The 14,643-nt window shown below is 40.8% G+C and overlaps 1 protein-coding gene across 2 annotated transcripts in view; it reads right to left on the bottom strand.

Moving 5' to 3' along the window:
* fstl5 (follistatin-like 5) overlaps window positions 1-14,643 on the bottom strand; it is a 149,322-nt gene that overhangs the window by 71,843 nt on the left and 62,836 nt on the right. For both annotated transcript variants that reach the window (XM_031866964.1, XM_031866963.1), the window contains exon 5: window positions 1,378-1,574. In XM_031866964.1, coding sequence (XP_031722824.1) covers window positions 1,378-1,574 — 197 coding nt within the window. The remainder of the gene's footprint in view (window positions 1-1,377; window positions 1,575-14,643) is intronic.

The following is a 14,643-nucleotide window of genomic DNA, read 5'->3' on the forward strand; positions in this document are numbered from 1 at the left end:
TATTCAAGTTCACATTCAGAGCATGCTGGCAATATTATTCCACAAACACAGCGCAACATGGTTTGTTGACCGTGCATTTTACTCACTAAACATTGATGTCTCTCATGCTTGAACTGGGCACCGGGTAAATGTAAAAACATGTAAAACTATGTAAATGATATGAAAATATGGCAAAGAAAATCACTATTTTTGAAGTGTTATTTGGAGGCTTTGAACTCAAAAAGACTAAAATATATTCAAATGAATCTAATGAGACCTCCCCCGTTGGGCGAAGGGGCACTGACAAAGACAGCCAAGGTGACCCAAGTGCAGATGGGATACTGGATCAGCAGGAAACTGACCTAAGAATAGCAACTGGTTTCATGTTTCTGAAAACCACCGCAGGTTGCTTACCCTTTCAATAATTTAAACACTTTCTATTTAAAATCAGTCCTCAGGTACCGGGAGGCTTTGTTATGCACATAATATCTTCCTTCCTTGTATAGCAGTCACAAAAACTGCTTTTTTTACAACCATCCCTCTTGGCAGCGCTGGTCAAAGGCTGCAGCCTCCCATGAGCACAAGGCTCCTTTGACCCACATTGCTTTTCAAAAGATGTACCTAAAGCCACGCAGCACAGCTACCAGAGGGAAGGGTAAGACGAGTAAAATTGACACAGTTACTTGTATGGAAGCGATCAAAGTGTCAAAGTTTAAACTCCTGAGCACACAGGTGGTGTTTGTTCATTTCTAGCCTCTATTTTCTGCGCCGTGGTCGTACCTGCTGCTGTGGCGCTGCCTGACATCCACTGCTACTACGATTATTAGTCACATTTCTATTACTGCTTTCATTACCATTATCATTCTATTATATCCACTGCTGCTGTTGTTAATCATGATTCTGCTATTATTAGTGCTACTACTGCTATAACTACCCTCATTACATGAATCATTTATTTCATATAGATCGACTATGTTGTAATTCTGTTATGTTGTTCATTCTGCGCACGTGACATCTATTGCACTTCTGTCCATCTTGGGAGAGGGATCCCTCTTCTGATGCTCTCCCTGAGGTTTCTTCCTGTTTCCCCCCCATTAAAGTGGAAATAAAGTATGTCGCATGTTGTAAAGCATTTCTGAGGCAAATTTGTGATCTGTGATATTTGCTATACAAATGAATTGAGCTGAATTGCATTTTCGAAATAAAACTGACTGTGGTTTGAACAGACTTGAAGGGTGGTGTGGAGTGTCTTGAGACAAGTGCAAAAATAATATTTATCTTATTCTCTCAACATCAATGTTAGTTGTTGATATTTACATCTATGACATTTATGTTGTTGTTTTCAAAAGCAGATATATAATTGTGTATTAAAGTTCATCTTTGGATCAGTATCCTTACCTGTGAGAGCTCGCTGGCATCTATTTGACCGTTGTTATCTGCATCAAAGCGCCCGAACATCATATCAACCAGTTGCTTCCTGACAGCCATGTTATCCTTGTGGGCCCCGTGGATGTTAGACCCCATGTATGGTTTGTCATGCAAATCCAAAATCTTGGTTTTCAGCCGTCGGTAGTCAGTCAGTCTGCAGTTATCATCTGGGAGAGAAAGATAAAAGGAGAGGCAGAGTGGTTAGGAGAGGGAGAGAATATTTCTAATAAACGTGTCAATCACTACTGTTTTTGTTTTGATTACTAAATTATTTAAATGTTAACGGGCCGTCTACAAACAGATATTTAATAAATACCTCAATGACTCCCAGGTGCTGAAAAAAGCATGATTAAAAGTATTGAACTTGTAATTTTTTTAATTGGATGCCATGTTTCAAGTGTCAGGCAATTAGTACCTTTGAAAACTACAATTTCCCAGAAGACTCATGTTATTAAACAATAATGTTCATATTTAGCAAAACCCAAATCTGAGCATGTCCATGATTGTTTAAATCACAATAAGAAATGCTAAGGGTTATTTTCCCCGAGGGGAGCACAAACAGTGTCAGTCGTGCAGCAGCCCCTTCACCGCGAAGAAAGTGACGAGAAAATCCATAACACAAGAGCTAACCCTGACAGCTACACAAAACACGATGGTGTTGTATTTACAATCCGCCATCAAAGGCTCCAGATGAAAGGAGTCAACTACATGAAAGGTTCAGCAGGGTAGAGAAAATAATGACTAGAACTACAGGTTGACACATGTCATATCGACTTCTCATTGTTGGATCTGGAAGTGTTCCTCCTCTAATAACAGTTATATTAGCGGATGTCAACCAACCCACAAGAAAAACTTTGTTGTTCACTGTGATGCTTTTCAAATCTCAGGGGAGGGAGGAGGCATCGCTGCCACACTGTGCATACCTACTCAGGACGAATATGGAATAATAGCTGCCACGCATGGTGTCTTCTGCGAGACAAATGAACTTTGTTGGAAGTGATCGGACGAGAATGATTTAGTGAGACTATTAACGAGATCTCCACTCGGTAGAACCGGGTGCTGGCTTAGAGCTTGTGACTAGTTAAGCAGAATCAGAATCACCCAAGAGACCATTAGCTGATGTGTAGGATCTTGTTTCTCTTATAATTTTCTTCCAGCATTCCTTCAGCGAAACAACTTGAGCGATCAGTGAGTATTCGAATGAGATGCTTAATCCTGACGCCAACCATCACTGGGGCACAAGATGCTGAGAGAAGCTCTCCTAACACTCTGTCTCAGTGGAAGCCCATTGATTTACCAACAATCGAGCCATTTTCATCTCAATTCTGTGGGACCTTGGGAAGTCCAAAGGTGTAATCTGCATTGCCTGGCATTGAAGTATTTAGTATTGTGACTGAGAAAGGTGTGAGATGCAACAGCCTTTCTTTGGTTTAAAGCCCAAGAAATAGAGGAAACATTGGTGGATCTTCTTATATTCTACCATATACAGACTTAGTGTAAACAAAAGACCTGACTGTAAATTAAACTGATTAGAGATGATTTAGTGAGCTTCTTAGTTCTGCATGAACAAATCCAATTTTTTAGAGGAAGACTGAAAAAAACTTCCCAAAATCTTTCAGCAACAGATAATAAATAAAATAGAAGATAAATGAATAACTGAATAAAAGAAAAACCTGAATAAATGAGTGGAGAAACATGATGATTGCAAATGCCTCCACACACGAGGTCACCGAATGGTTTGACGCGTGTGAGAATGATGTGAATCATATGCGACGGCCTTTTGCAGTCACCAACTCTCAATCCAGTTGTACACTAATGGGAGATTTGTACCAAGGTGTTAGAAAATGCTCTTTGCCAGATTAAAAGATCAGCCCATATGTTTTAGAAGATTGTTGGTAATTATTTTAGTAGACGGAGTAGTAGAGACTTGTAGAATACATGGCAGTAGCACTGAAGCTGGTCTGGTATCGTTAGGATTTTATCGATAATACTACTCTTACTGATACTACTCATCGGTTTGGTTCTTTATCAATACTATTATTGGTTATTTTTCTTCACCTTATAATTGCTATAATACATTATTTAAAAAAAGAATACATTGTGAACTGGATTAAAATGTATTAATGTTTTAAATATAAATAAATTAGTTGTTTAGACCGGCGACAGTAATGTTTACAACCGCAAAGTCGATATATATAAAAGTTTAGAAAAAAACTTCATCAGGGGTTAATATTAAATTAGTGAAAGCCTGTATTCAAGCAGTAATAAAGGAGTGTATGTTGAAGTATATGGGATTCATTGTTTTGATTTTTCTTTTAGATTTTCGTATCAACTTCGAGAATCATGTAATTCCACCTGTATCGGTATAAACTACTGCATTTCTAGTATTGTGACATCCCTAGTTAATAAAGCTAGCTAGCAAAGCCTCAGATGTCCGTGTCACATTGCAGTGATGCTGCTGCTCGCACACATTCACCAACATACTAACGTACGGAAATTGAGAAAAAAAACAGCAACAGTCACCTTCAAAATGAAATGTAATGCAGCTGTATTCCGTGCATGATGTACACTTATTTATGTTTTATTCCTAATTTCCCATTGACATCCCGCGGGACAGTCGGCGACAGCCAAAGGGCCGGGTATGGCCCGAGGGCTGTATAATGCCCAGGTCTGGTCTACACCGTGGCCTCACTGCTCTGCTGTTCACTGACTTCACTCTGTGTGTGTGTGTGTGTATGTGTGTGTGTGTGTGTGTGGAGATCAGCCATAACAAAACCGTCAAACTTATCAATACTACGTCTTTTAATAATTTAGCATCAGTGCACGTTTAATACTGGATTACAACACCCATCAATACATTCTGTTTTGGTTTTTCCTTCCTATCTTGTGTTTTTACGTCGTCTCAGTTGTTTCTGGGCTGTAGAAATGTGATCCGAAGTGGAAACCTCTTCTTGCAATGCTTTCTTTTCTAATAACTTGGAAAACTGAATAATTGAGAGCTCACATAGCCAAGTGGAGAGCAGGAGCTCAGCAACAACGCTTCAGTTTGTTTTAGCAGGTAAGCTTGTCGGTAAGAGACAAACTGCGTTGTTGACAGATGTTGGAGCTGCATGCTCCATCAAGCTTCATGAAACTAGCGAGTCTGAACAACAACAGAGGCGGTTATTAAGCTCGTCTTCTCTACTAGTCACTGCAGATAGCTTACCAACAGGAGGATCTGTTGAATTACAAAATTTGTTTTGGCAGCTGAAACCGTGAGAGAGGCTGGTGAATGCAACCAGCGAGTTAAATTCTTGCCGTTGAAACTGCATCGGCTGTTAGAGCGCAGGCCATCCAGACTGCAGCATGCTGCATATCATGGGACAGGCTCTGTTTTGACAAGCGTCGGCGCCAGAGAAGCTGCCTTGGTCACAAATGGCAGAATGAATAAAAGATAAATGGCTGCTGGCATAACCAGGGGATATGAAGGTCAGCGACGTCAAAGGAGCACGCACTGGCACATGCACGGGCACACACATACAAGTGTACACAAACACACTTGTACACATCCCCAAATATCCAAACAGTCTACAAAGGGAATAGTCAGCATTAATTAGACAATGGCTACAATAATCTCTCTCAAATTAACTGAACCAACCTTAGTCAAAAGAGGCCTTTAGGGAACTGGTTACAGCTCTCTTTAAGGAATCTATTGTATTTTTCTGCCCAATCAAGATGAACAGATGTGATTCTCGGTCTTGTAAAACCCAGCCTAGGGTTGTATAGTCAGTCTCATCCACCCAAGTTGTTTTTGAGCTATGTGGGACACACTTTTTGACAAACTTTTTGACAAACTAAGGCTGTCTTTAAATGTTGATGGTTTGAATCTTCAGTCGAGAAGCCTTCGAAGACGTTGGCCGTAAACCACAACAGACTTCCTTCCCTCCCTCCCGTCCCTCTCTTTTCTTTTTCTGTCATCTCTTTACTGTCACATTTAATAAAAGGTATTAACTGCATGAGTGAAACACCTTTTTTTTAATATTGAGTGCATATGTTTGAATGAAACATGCAGTGAACGTCAACTCACGTCCCCACAAAAACGCATTTAAAAGAATCTAACTTCTGCAACGGATGGTTTGCAAGTTTGTTATTTCAACTGTGAAAGAAAGCAGAACATCTGGCAGTTGCTAACTTTATATGTGTTTGCCTCATGCATGTCAAGGTGTGAAAGACAAATCCTTAAATAAGTGTGTTTCCTGCATCTGTTAGTTTTCATCCAGATTCACTACAAGCTGCTCTCCAAAGAGCAAGAATCCTTCAACCTCAAGAAAATTGGCTGGAATTTAAATTTTTGTTTTTCATGGTGGTTTTCCCCATGGTAATAACGATGGTAGGTCGATTTCCATTCAATCATGGACAGTCACAAATGTATGTGTTTTTGAATTACGGTACCTAAATGACAAAATATGAACAAATCCTTTTGTGTCCCCGTGCAATTTTAGACATTTTCTTTCAGAGTCTTCCGAAGTATTCTCACACATACTAATGACAACACGGCCCTTTTTATTCAACATCCAATTACAAGCTGAGTAAACACTGTTCAAGGAGAGGTGGCAGTGTTGTAATAGAAGCATCAACTGTAAGACCCCCACCGGAACGCTTTATTACAATGCTGCTTTTGTCAACATTATTCATGAATGAAACGCATGACATTTTCCAGGGGCAAAAGGTTCTGTAGAAAGCAGCTGATATAACAAAATTGGGTGGCAAAGAGTCAGGCCGTGAAACTTTTTAATCCACTCACAGGAGCTTTTATACACTCAATATTTCACCATCACTCTCGCTGTACTTTGGAATAGTATCTTTTCAAAGTGGCTGTTAATCTGTCAACGTGCCTTTTAGTCAAAATGTAGTGGTATTTTAATGGTAGGCGGCATTATTGTTTTAACACTGTTTCGTAACAGCACATGGACACAAGGACACAGACTGGTCGTTTGGCTTCAGCTGCTCAATGACCTCGCTTGTGACAAATGTCCCTGGTCACATAGGCTCCTTATGTGGCAAGTGGCTGGCCAGGTTCCACCAAGCAAATCCATAGCCTCTTATTAATTGCCTTGAACTCTTCACATAATGCGGAGGTCAAGTGCCCACCTGGATGGAAGTACATGTCATGAGTGAGAGGACTCATATGCGCTGTATCGATTGAGGGCAAATATTTGATTTGATTAAAGCTATTTGTCAAACAGAGCAACATAGTAGCAGCAGGCTGCTCTGCTGTGAGTAGAGAGATTTGCTGTTAAAATGCAAAGCTACGGCCATTGTTGCCAACTCTCACTTTTATTTGTATACTTGTTTATTTCTTTAGTTTAAATCAGGTTTGACTCTGTTTTTCAGCCTTTTGAAGCTAAGAGAATGCTTTGGAAGTCCTTGATTTGGCAAGAAAAGGTCTCTGAATTAGCGTGTTGACAGAACAGCATTTCATTTGAAAGGGAAACTCCACTGACTTAAGATATCAATGTCAGTTTGCAAGCCTTGGGGAGTAGTGTAAAAAAGTGTGAAAATAACTAGAGTTGCATCGAGCCTTTTGTGGCTCCAGAGCGAGCACACAACTTGGGGCAACGCTGGTTGGGACTGAAAACAACAAGTCAAATGTACCACCTTGTGGTTGTATGCCTCTGCCAACCAAGTTGCAGTTTAGATCCATGTCGGTCCAAAATGTGATATATTGATCTCAGCACGGCCTTGGGTAAATAGTGCTTACTGCCTATACAGCAGCCATTTGTGGGTATCACAACATATGCATCTCCAGTCTTCAGATGTTTGTATCTATCTATGTGCGTCTCTATCTTCTGTTTAATTATGGTTCTATTTGTTAAAGCAATATCGTCAGTAGGGGATTTTAAATATCGCTCAACCCTACCCTCGAGGACGATATATTGCGTTCACGGAAAGGGGATGGACGTCTGTGCCAGATATGAAAGAACTCCTTCAAGGCATTCCTGAATTATCGTGTTCATGATAATGGTACGTACGGATTGATGGACGTACAACGACTGTCGCCGGCGCGGAGGCATACAACTCTGGGGGTTTAGAGTTGAAAAGAATCAACGGTACGAGACCTCTGTAGCACTGCGCCTCCTCTCTAGTTGAGGCCAGCGGCTTGAGCCACTTCTTGCATAACAGATGAAAATGTGCAGTGTACAGTTAATGCTGCATTGTGGGTAATGTAGGCTTCAGGTTCTGCTGCATCTACCTTTTTTTGAGTTTGATAAAGTTATATAAGTCAGTGCAATGCTAAATCGGTGAGGTACTCATTCTCTGAAAACCAAAACTGGTGCAAGCAGCACTATAATCATTTGGTATTTTTTAACCTTGAAATTCGATTTGCCCATCTGCGTGGTATTTTTGTACCATGGTTAATAGGAGGAGGGGGACAAACAGGTGGGACTTTAATTGAAATGACACAGTGCAAAGACCTGCTGGTTTTTGGTAGAAATTGGGACTCACATGCTGTCTACATGTTGCAGCTGCATTTCACTGGCATCTGATGGAAAACATGTATGTGAATTAAAATACAGTTTCAGCTGTTATGTTCATACAAACTCTAACCTGTAGACACATTTAATCCTAAGCAGAAAATAGAGGTTTAATGTGATTATAGCAGAAACGTCAGTACAGCGGCCTGTACTGAGCTATAATTAAGCAGGTGATCCTCACAAGTATCTGTCATCCTGCTCTAAAATGCAAAAAGACTTCCTCTTTAGTTAATGAAATCCCTGCAACCATTAGAAAAGGGCCAAAACAGAGAGGGCCAGAATAGAGAATAGAACAACTGTAAGATCCAGGGTCCATTTGCAGAGGGCAAAGATCCAACACCTTATTAAGAATTATTATAGTAAGAAGACGCCATGAAGGCCAATCCAAAAAGTTCAGATATAATGGATGGATAGATAGATATATTCTAAAGAATCTGTTGTTTTATAAAGGTTTTTCAGATGTGGGAGAAATTAAATGAACATGACATCAGCGTGCAGGAGAATATTCTGAGCAGAGCACCACTGTGCACCAGGAATCCACAAACTTTAATGCACACTGTTCCAAGCAACACAGAAAAACAACTTCAGTGTAAACAATCACTGTAAATCCAGGTGGGAATCACTGGTTACTTTGTGAGGAAAGAAACTGCTCAGAAAACTGAGAAAAAGGGTAAAAAAAACGCAAACTGTGGCGCTAAGCTTCAAACTAGGACGCTCTACCCACGTCTGCCGTCAGTGTCAGCAAAGGCGTTTCGCTTGTTACATACACAACGTCTTTTCAGAATAACCTTCCATCCCCACAGGAAGATTTTATTTGAGGCAACAAAATCACTTAGTTGGGTTTATTAAAAGAGCGCGGTTGATGTTGTGCATCGGAGCACTGACCAAGCTGCATTACCTGGCGCGCTGGCAGTGAGAACGGGTTGAAAAGTCGATGAGAAAAAAGGCAAACCTCCTCCATCCTGTCCAGTGTTCACTGAGGCCATAACCGTGGGTGAGCCCGCTACCCCCTGCCTCCTCCGCCTGCCCCTTTAAAAGCACTACTGTTTTATTTATATAAAGAAAAGGTGGCTCAGCGGAATAGCCGGAGTCCACTCTGCTGAAACTGTCCCATATTTGCTAACGGGGCTCCCCCACCCCCACCCCAAAACCACCTCCTCCAGCTTTTCCATCTCCTTCTCTGGGGGCCCTGGATACTGCCACGGCTCACGATACATCAAGACAGCATAGTGTGACAACTGGGTTACCCAAATCAGAGGTCACTGATTGCAATCTTTAAGAGCAACTAGAGGTGTCACTGCTGCAACACCTGACTGAATCTAAAATGGATATTGGGGCATTGGGGCTGCAAACTCCTCACAGCCGCTCTGTCCACGATGATACGAATGCAAAAAACCTCACAGCAAACCTCGGGCACAGATAACCGACTTCTGCTATTATTGCAGAGTTCAGAAGAAAACTTTTAGTCTCTGACTGCCATGCTGAAGAGCTGTGCATCTATGTAAAACATACGAAACTGAGGTTCAAAATTCATTCTTGACCTTAGTAACATCAGCTGAGAAAACAATCTTATCACAAGATCCATTAAGTAGATGGACTGTGTTGTCATGGAGCTGTAGTTGCTTATATTAGCATATGTTTTGTGTGTTGTGCGGCTGACACTGTGTACTGAGTTTTTAATGCTGTACCTGGTCACCATGAATGTACTACAAACCACACTCTCACCTGCTATTTAGGTCTCTAATGTTAACAAGTCAAATGTCAAAATGGCTGCTGGAGTTGACCAACGTAAAGCAAACTGAAACTGATTTGCAGCATTTGGCGAGTGTCTGAATATTTAAAAAAAAGTCAAAGACAAACTTTACCAACAAATTTCCTCTCATTTCCAGATTATGAATGGAAGAGTTATTGATAACTTGTGAATCCATGCACATCATGTAATGATAGGGTGAAAACAAACAAGTCCTCTGACCTAAACACAACAAGAGGTCCCTTATCAGGAACATGTAAACAAAGGTCTCTGTCCGTGTTTGAAAAATCAACAAATACTGCCATTTTTCTTTTGAGGACAATCTTGTTTATTTTGGTAACTTTACTTTGTTTGAGTGTAACGTGTTTGGTAAGAGCTCAGGACAGATTCCCTCGCTTCATCCAGTCTCTGTCGCTACTGTTTCCTCCTCGGATGCAAGTGTAATTCTCTCCCTCCCATCTTGCTGAGGGACTGCTGCTGTTCCTCATGTCTTAATCTTTGATGTATTACCTCCCTCCCTTCTCACCTTGAAGGGGATCATTATCATCCAGGAGATTTTACTCCAACCTCTTCCCACCCATCCAATTCACCCCTCCCACCCTCATCTTCTTCACTGAGCTCTGACAGACGCCTCCAGGGGTGTTTTGGAGCCTCCAAATCTCCCTTTAAAAGAAGCTCAGCCTCCGTGCCTTCTGCTACTAAACACTACAGCACCCCAAAACTGGACCAGTTCCCCTCTAGTGAGCTGTAGATTGAACTATGTTGGATCCTGTCCATGGTTAATGTGATGTGTTCTAAATGATCATATTCATTTTTAATGGCATTGAATGGCAAACATTTTTGGCATGCTGGGTAACTTTGAAGCCGCTAGCTAAAATCCGACACAGCCACTATTGTTGCCAGTGGTGCCAACGTTCACAATATCCGTCACCACAGCACAAAATGCGTGGGTGTACCGGATCAAGGCCGTCAATAGTGCCAGTGAAACAGCAAAGGTTCAGACATCGCTTGAGGAGGTATTTGCCCAAGGCACTGCATATGACAGGAAGCAACTATCTTACAATATTTAGTTTTGAAAAGACAGTTGTTGTCATATCTAACTTATATATTTGTTACGCTTTTTTATGTTGCAATATGCACATTAAGGATTGTTTACATTCTGCAACTGTTTCATGAATTCTAATTTCTTATCAGATATGTTGTATATGTTTAGGGGGGCCAAGCTCCAACCTGTTTTTTTTGCTCCAGCTGTCACATTTTTCTCGCTGTAGCCTTGATTTTCACTGCAATATATAAGTCCTGCACCTCTATGGAAACAACACAACAATGGTTAGAAGTAGAGAGAAGTCAAAAAGGTCTTTTGTGCAGCATCACACAGTTTCAATGCCATATATAGTCAGCCTGCAGTTCAGACGAAGTTTCACGGATTTTTGGTGTCAGCGGGATCAATCATGGCTTCCTAGTTGCGCTTAAGAAGGCAGAATTGAATGTATTTTTACAGGATCTGTTGAGAGTAAACTGTTTATTTGGTGCATCTTTTGATGAGACTAAAATGTTTTTGATTAAATATCACAATTTTAAGCTTAGCTTCGGTTGCGTTTTCTGACGGAAGCATTCGTCACACATGATGTGTTCGATGACCCCCGGAAAGATGACTAGCTGACAATTATGGCAGTTTTTACAGCTTTTGGCTATCAAAGACGGTGTAGGTTTGGCAATTGTTTAAAATAAACATGCTTTTCCATCCAGCTGTCGGATTTTGGGGTTCAGAGGGTTGGAGCCTTTAGTGAATACATGATGATATTAAAATGTTTTAATTCAAAAGGCCCTATATAAAGACTCAGTAATGCAAAAAAAATAAAAACAAATTATGGTGTGATATACTGTGAAACCCCCAGAATCTTAAAAGATACCGTGATAGAGATTTTTGGTGATACCGCCCAGCACTAGTGGACTGATATAGAAGATCAGACAGAGAAAGAAGAGGAAGAGATAGCAAGAAAGGAGGCTTTGTTCACTTCTCTAATCTGATCCCACTAGAGTTGATTACATAGAGCTAACTCCTTCAGTGGCAGGTCTTGTTGATGACATGATGGAGGACAGTGAGCCAGGGGCTGACCACACCTAGGCAGCGATATCAAATCAACTCACTGCCGCAGGTCTATATTTGGGCTATAGCACCCACACTGGGAAATATTGTTTTTTTTCCACAGATGGGACATGCAGGTAGACAGACCCCTTCAAATGCAGAGATGGGGCATAAATGATGTCACTAGTTGATTTAAGGTCTTAATATGTTAGAACCTCAGAGGACAAGTCAAGGGATATGAAAGAGTCTGAGATCATAAATCTCATTGCTCTTGCTACTAACAAAAGAAACAAAAATGTGATATTCTAGGTTTAAACTGTGTATAATGGCTCACAGTGTGAGTAGTTCAGCTAACTAGTCTACAGTGAATGTGAACTTCTGTGATAGGCCTCCGATTTGAAGACTTTACTCTACTTTTTTCACATTTCGAGAAAATAATTTATTAAAAAACTGTAACCCAAAAAGAGATTGCTTTCCTTGTGGTTATACTTGATATTAGGGCTGTCCTCGACCAAAGTAAATGTTTAAAAGAAAAGCAATCTTATAAGCAACTGCTGCCAAAACGACGGATCAGTCGACAAATCGACTAAGAAGGGGCAGTTCTACTTTATATATTTGCAATGAGCAAAATGTTCACCCAAGCACACTTTTTGAAGAAGTTAGCTAAGCACAGTTTACTGACTCCACAAATGCAAACAACTCAGCACTGCTAACAAAGACCAAGTGGAGCTTGAATTGAGAACGTTTTGTCGACTGCAAAGCTCAGCGTGGACAAGACATCGACAGTTTCATGACAACAGAGCAAACTCCAACTACTGATGAAGACCATACCATGTGGTTGAAAGCACGAGAAGAGTAAGTGGACTTTAAGGTGAGAATAATTTGTCAACCCAAGAGTTTATTATTCATATTGGATAATAATTGGCTCTGCTGACCTGCAGTGTTGACTCATATACTGTAATGTGGAAATAGTTAGCTGTTCTCCTGACCTGACCCTACCTTTTACCCAGCTAGCTTCTTTGCCTCTGCATTTCAATGTGGTTACTTCAACCAACGCGTTGATTTGATCCCCAGAGCAGCTCAGCCCTCTGAGAAAATGTTTGTACCACAAACAGTCTGCCATAAGCCTGTTGTGTGCTAAAGTCATACAAGAATCCATCCAGATTTATGTAGTGGCTGGTATTGTATTAGACACTAATGGACACAAAAGCACACCCACAGTATCCTACTCAGAGTATAAAGCAGATCCTTACACTGACCGGCAGTAAAACTTATTATCACAATCCCTCCTGAGTCCTGCTTTTCATCCCACAGTGGGGTCAGCATTCGGTTAAAGGACTCTATTATCATCCATTTAGACATTCGAGTCATAGCTGGGAACCATAAAGAGTTGAATTCTCATAGATATGGCGTACTCTACAGCCTTTATTGATCGGGTCATAAAGGATTCAGCTTCACAAACAGGGACGGAAACAAGACTGTTTTGTCACAACATTCGTCCTGCCACTACTTTAGCACCCACATATATCTCCAAATCTCTTATTACTTTGAAACATTTTCATTAATCTTGGTTATTTGTCGAAGTGCATTTTGATCACCTTGACCATCAGTAGGGAGGAGTAAACGAGTCCAGGTCGGCTGGATTGTAAAGCATTTTTCAGAACATTTTTCCTGCTGATGTTTTTGTCAGGAATTGGAATGTTGTTCTGATGTATGGAGTAATCTGCCGTATTGGCAGCCTGCTCAGTCATTTCAGCTCTTGACAGACTCACATTCACACTGATAGAAGCTGTGAGAAGAAAAGGTGCCTCAACTTAAATCAAAGAGGAGGCTTTATGTGTACTGCACTGTATGTGCTGAACATTTAACGACTGCCATTTCCCAATTGGAAGAGACTCAGAAAGGCTATAATATTTCAAAAACAGAGGAATTTTAAAAGTTCGATCAATAAAGTATTCTGTTGAACGAGGTTAGCCTTTTACTGCTTTATTACTAAACATTTAGCTAGTCATGTCAGGTTTTCAGGGATTAATTCATAGCTCATAAAAAGCACAAAGCGTAAATACATAAAGACCAATCATCTGCCATACATTTTAGGCTAACGATGAAAACAAACTCCATTCAAGCTCCATTTACTCGCTTGTTCTGGAGTTGTCGACCATATCAAACAGTCATAACCACCAGATGCAGTATGCTCAGAAGAACAGAAAGTCTTGACTATAATCAATATTCATGGACAACATTTTACAAGCACTGTGTGTGTTAAGGCAGTAAAAATGCACACGCACACTGTTACGCCAGCAGACTTACAGAAGTCACATCTGTTTCACTCGCTGTCCGTGTTGCTAGAATAAAACTGAACAGCATGAAACATCACAACTTATTTTGCCATTTTATTTGGGGAATTTTTGCAAGAAATGACTGGCTGCCAAAAACCCAGAGCACGACAGTAGGCCAACCTAACAGTTTTGGAAAGGCAGCAAGCACAGACCTGCAGATCTGTGCTGGACACAAACAAACAGACACAATCAAATATTTAGAAGCAATTTAGAAGAAAACTAGAACGACACTCGCCACTCAGAGAGCGCAGGGAGGATGCAGACAATGGTGCATTCAGGTGCTCCTCAGATGGTCCCTTTTCCAGAATTGGGAAGTCGTTCACGTCCTGTTTGTTCACGAGCTTTAATTTGTAATGTGGAAACAACATGGACACTACAAAGAAGATGTGTTGGATTTTACTGCTTATTAAACAACACGGTGGCTGTTTTTAAGTTGTTGTTCCGACTTGAAGCGGCGTTCTATGAATTTTCCAAGTCTGGAATCATTTTTGGCACTGAATCAGGCAGCTGTTTTCAATGAAACATCTCCAACAACTCACAGTA

Source organism: Anarrhichthys ocellatus, unplaced genomic scaffold (assembly GCF_004355925.1).
Source record: "Anarrhichthys ocellatus isolate YVR2014 unplaced genomic scaffold, GSC_Weel_1.0 scaffold37, whole genome shotgun sequence".
Classification (NCBI taxonomy): domain Eukaryota; kingdom Metazoa; phylum Chordata; class Actinopteri; order Perciformes; family Anarhichadidae; genus Anarrhichthys; species Anarrhichthys ocellatus.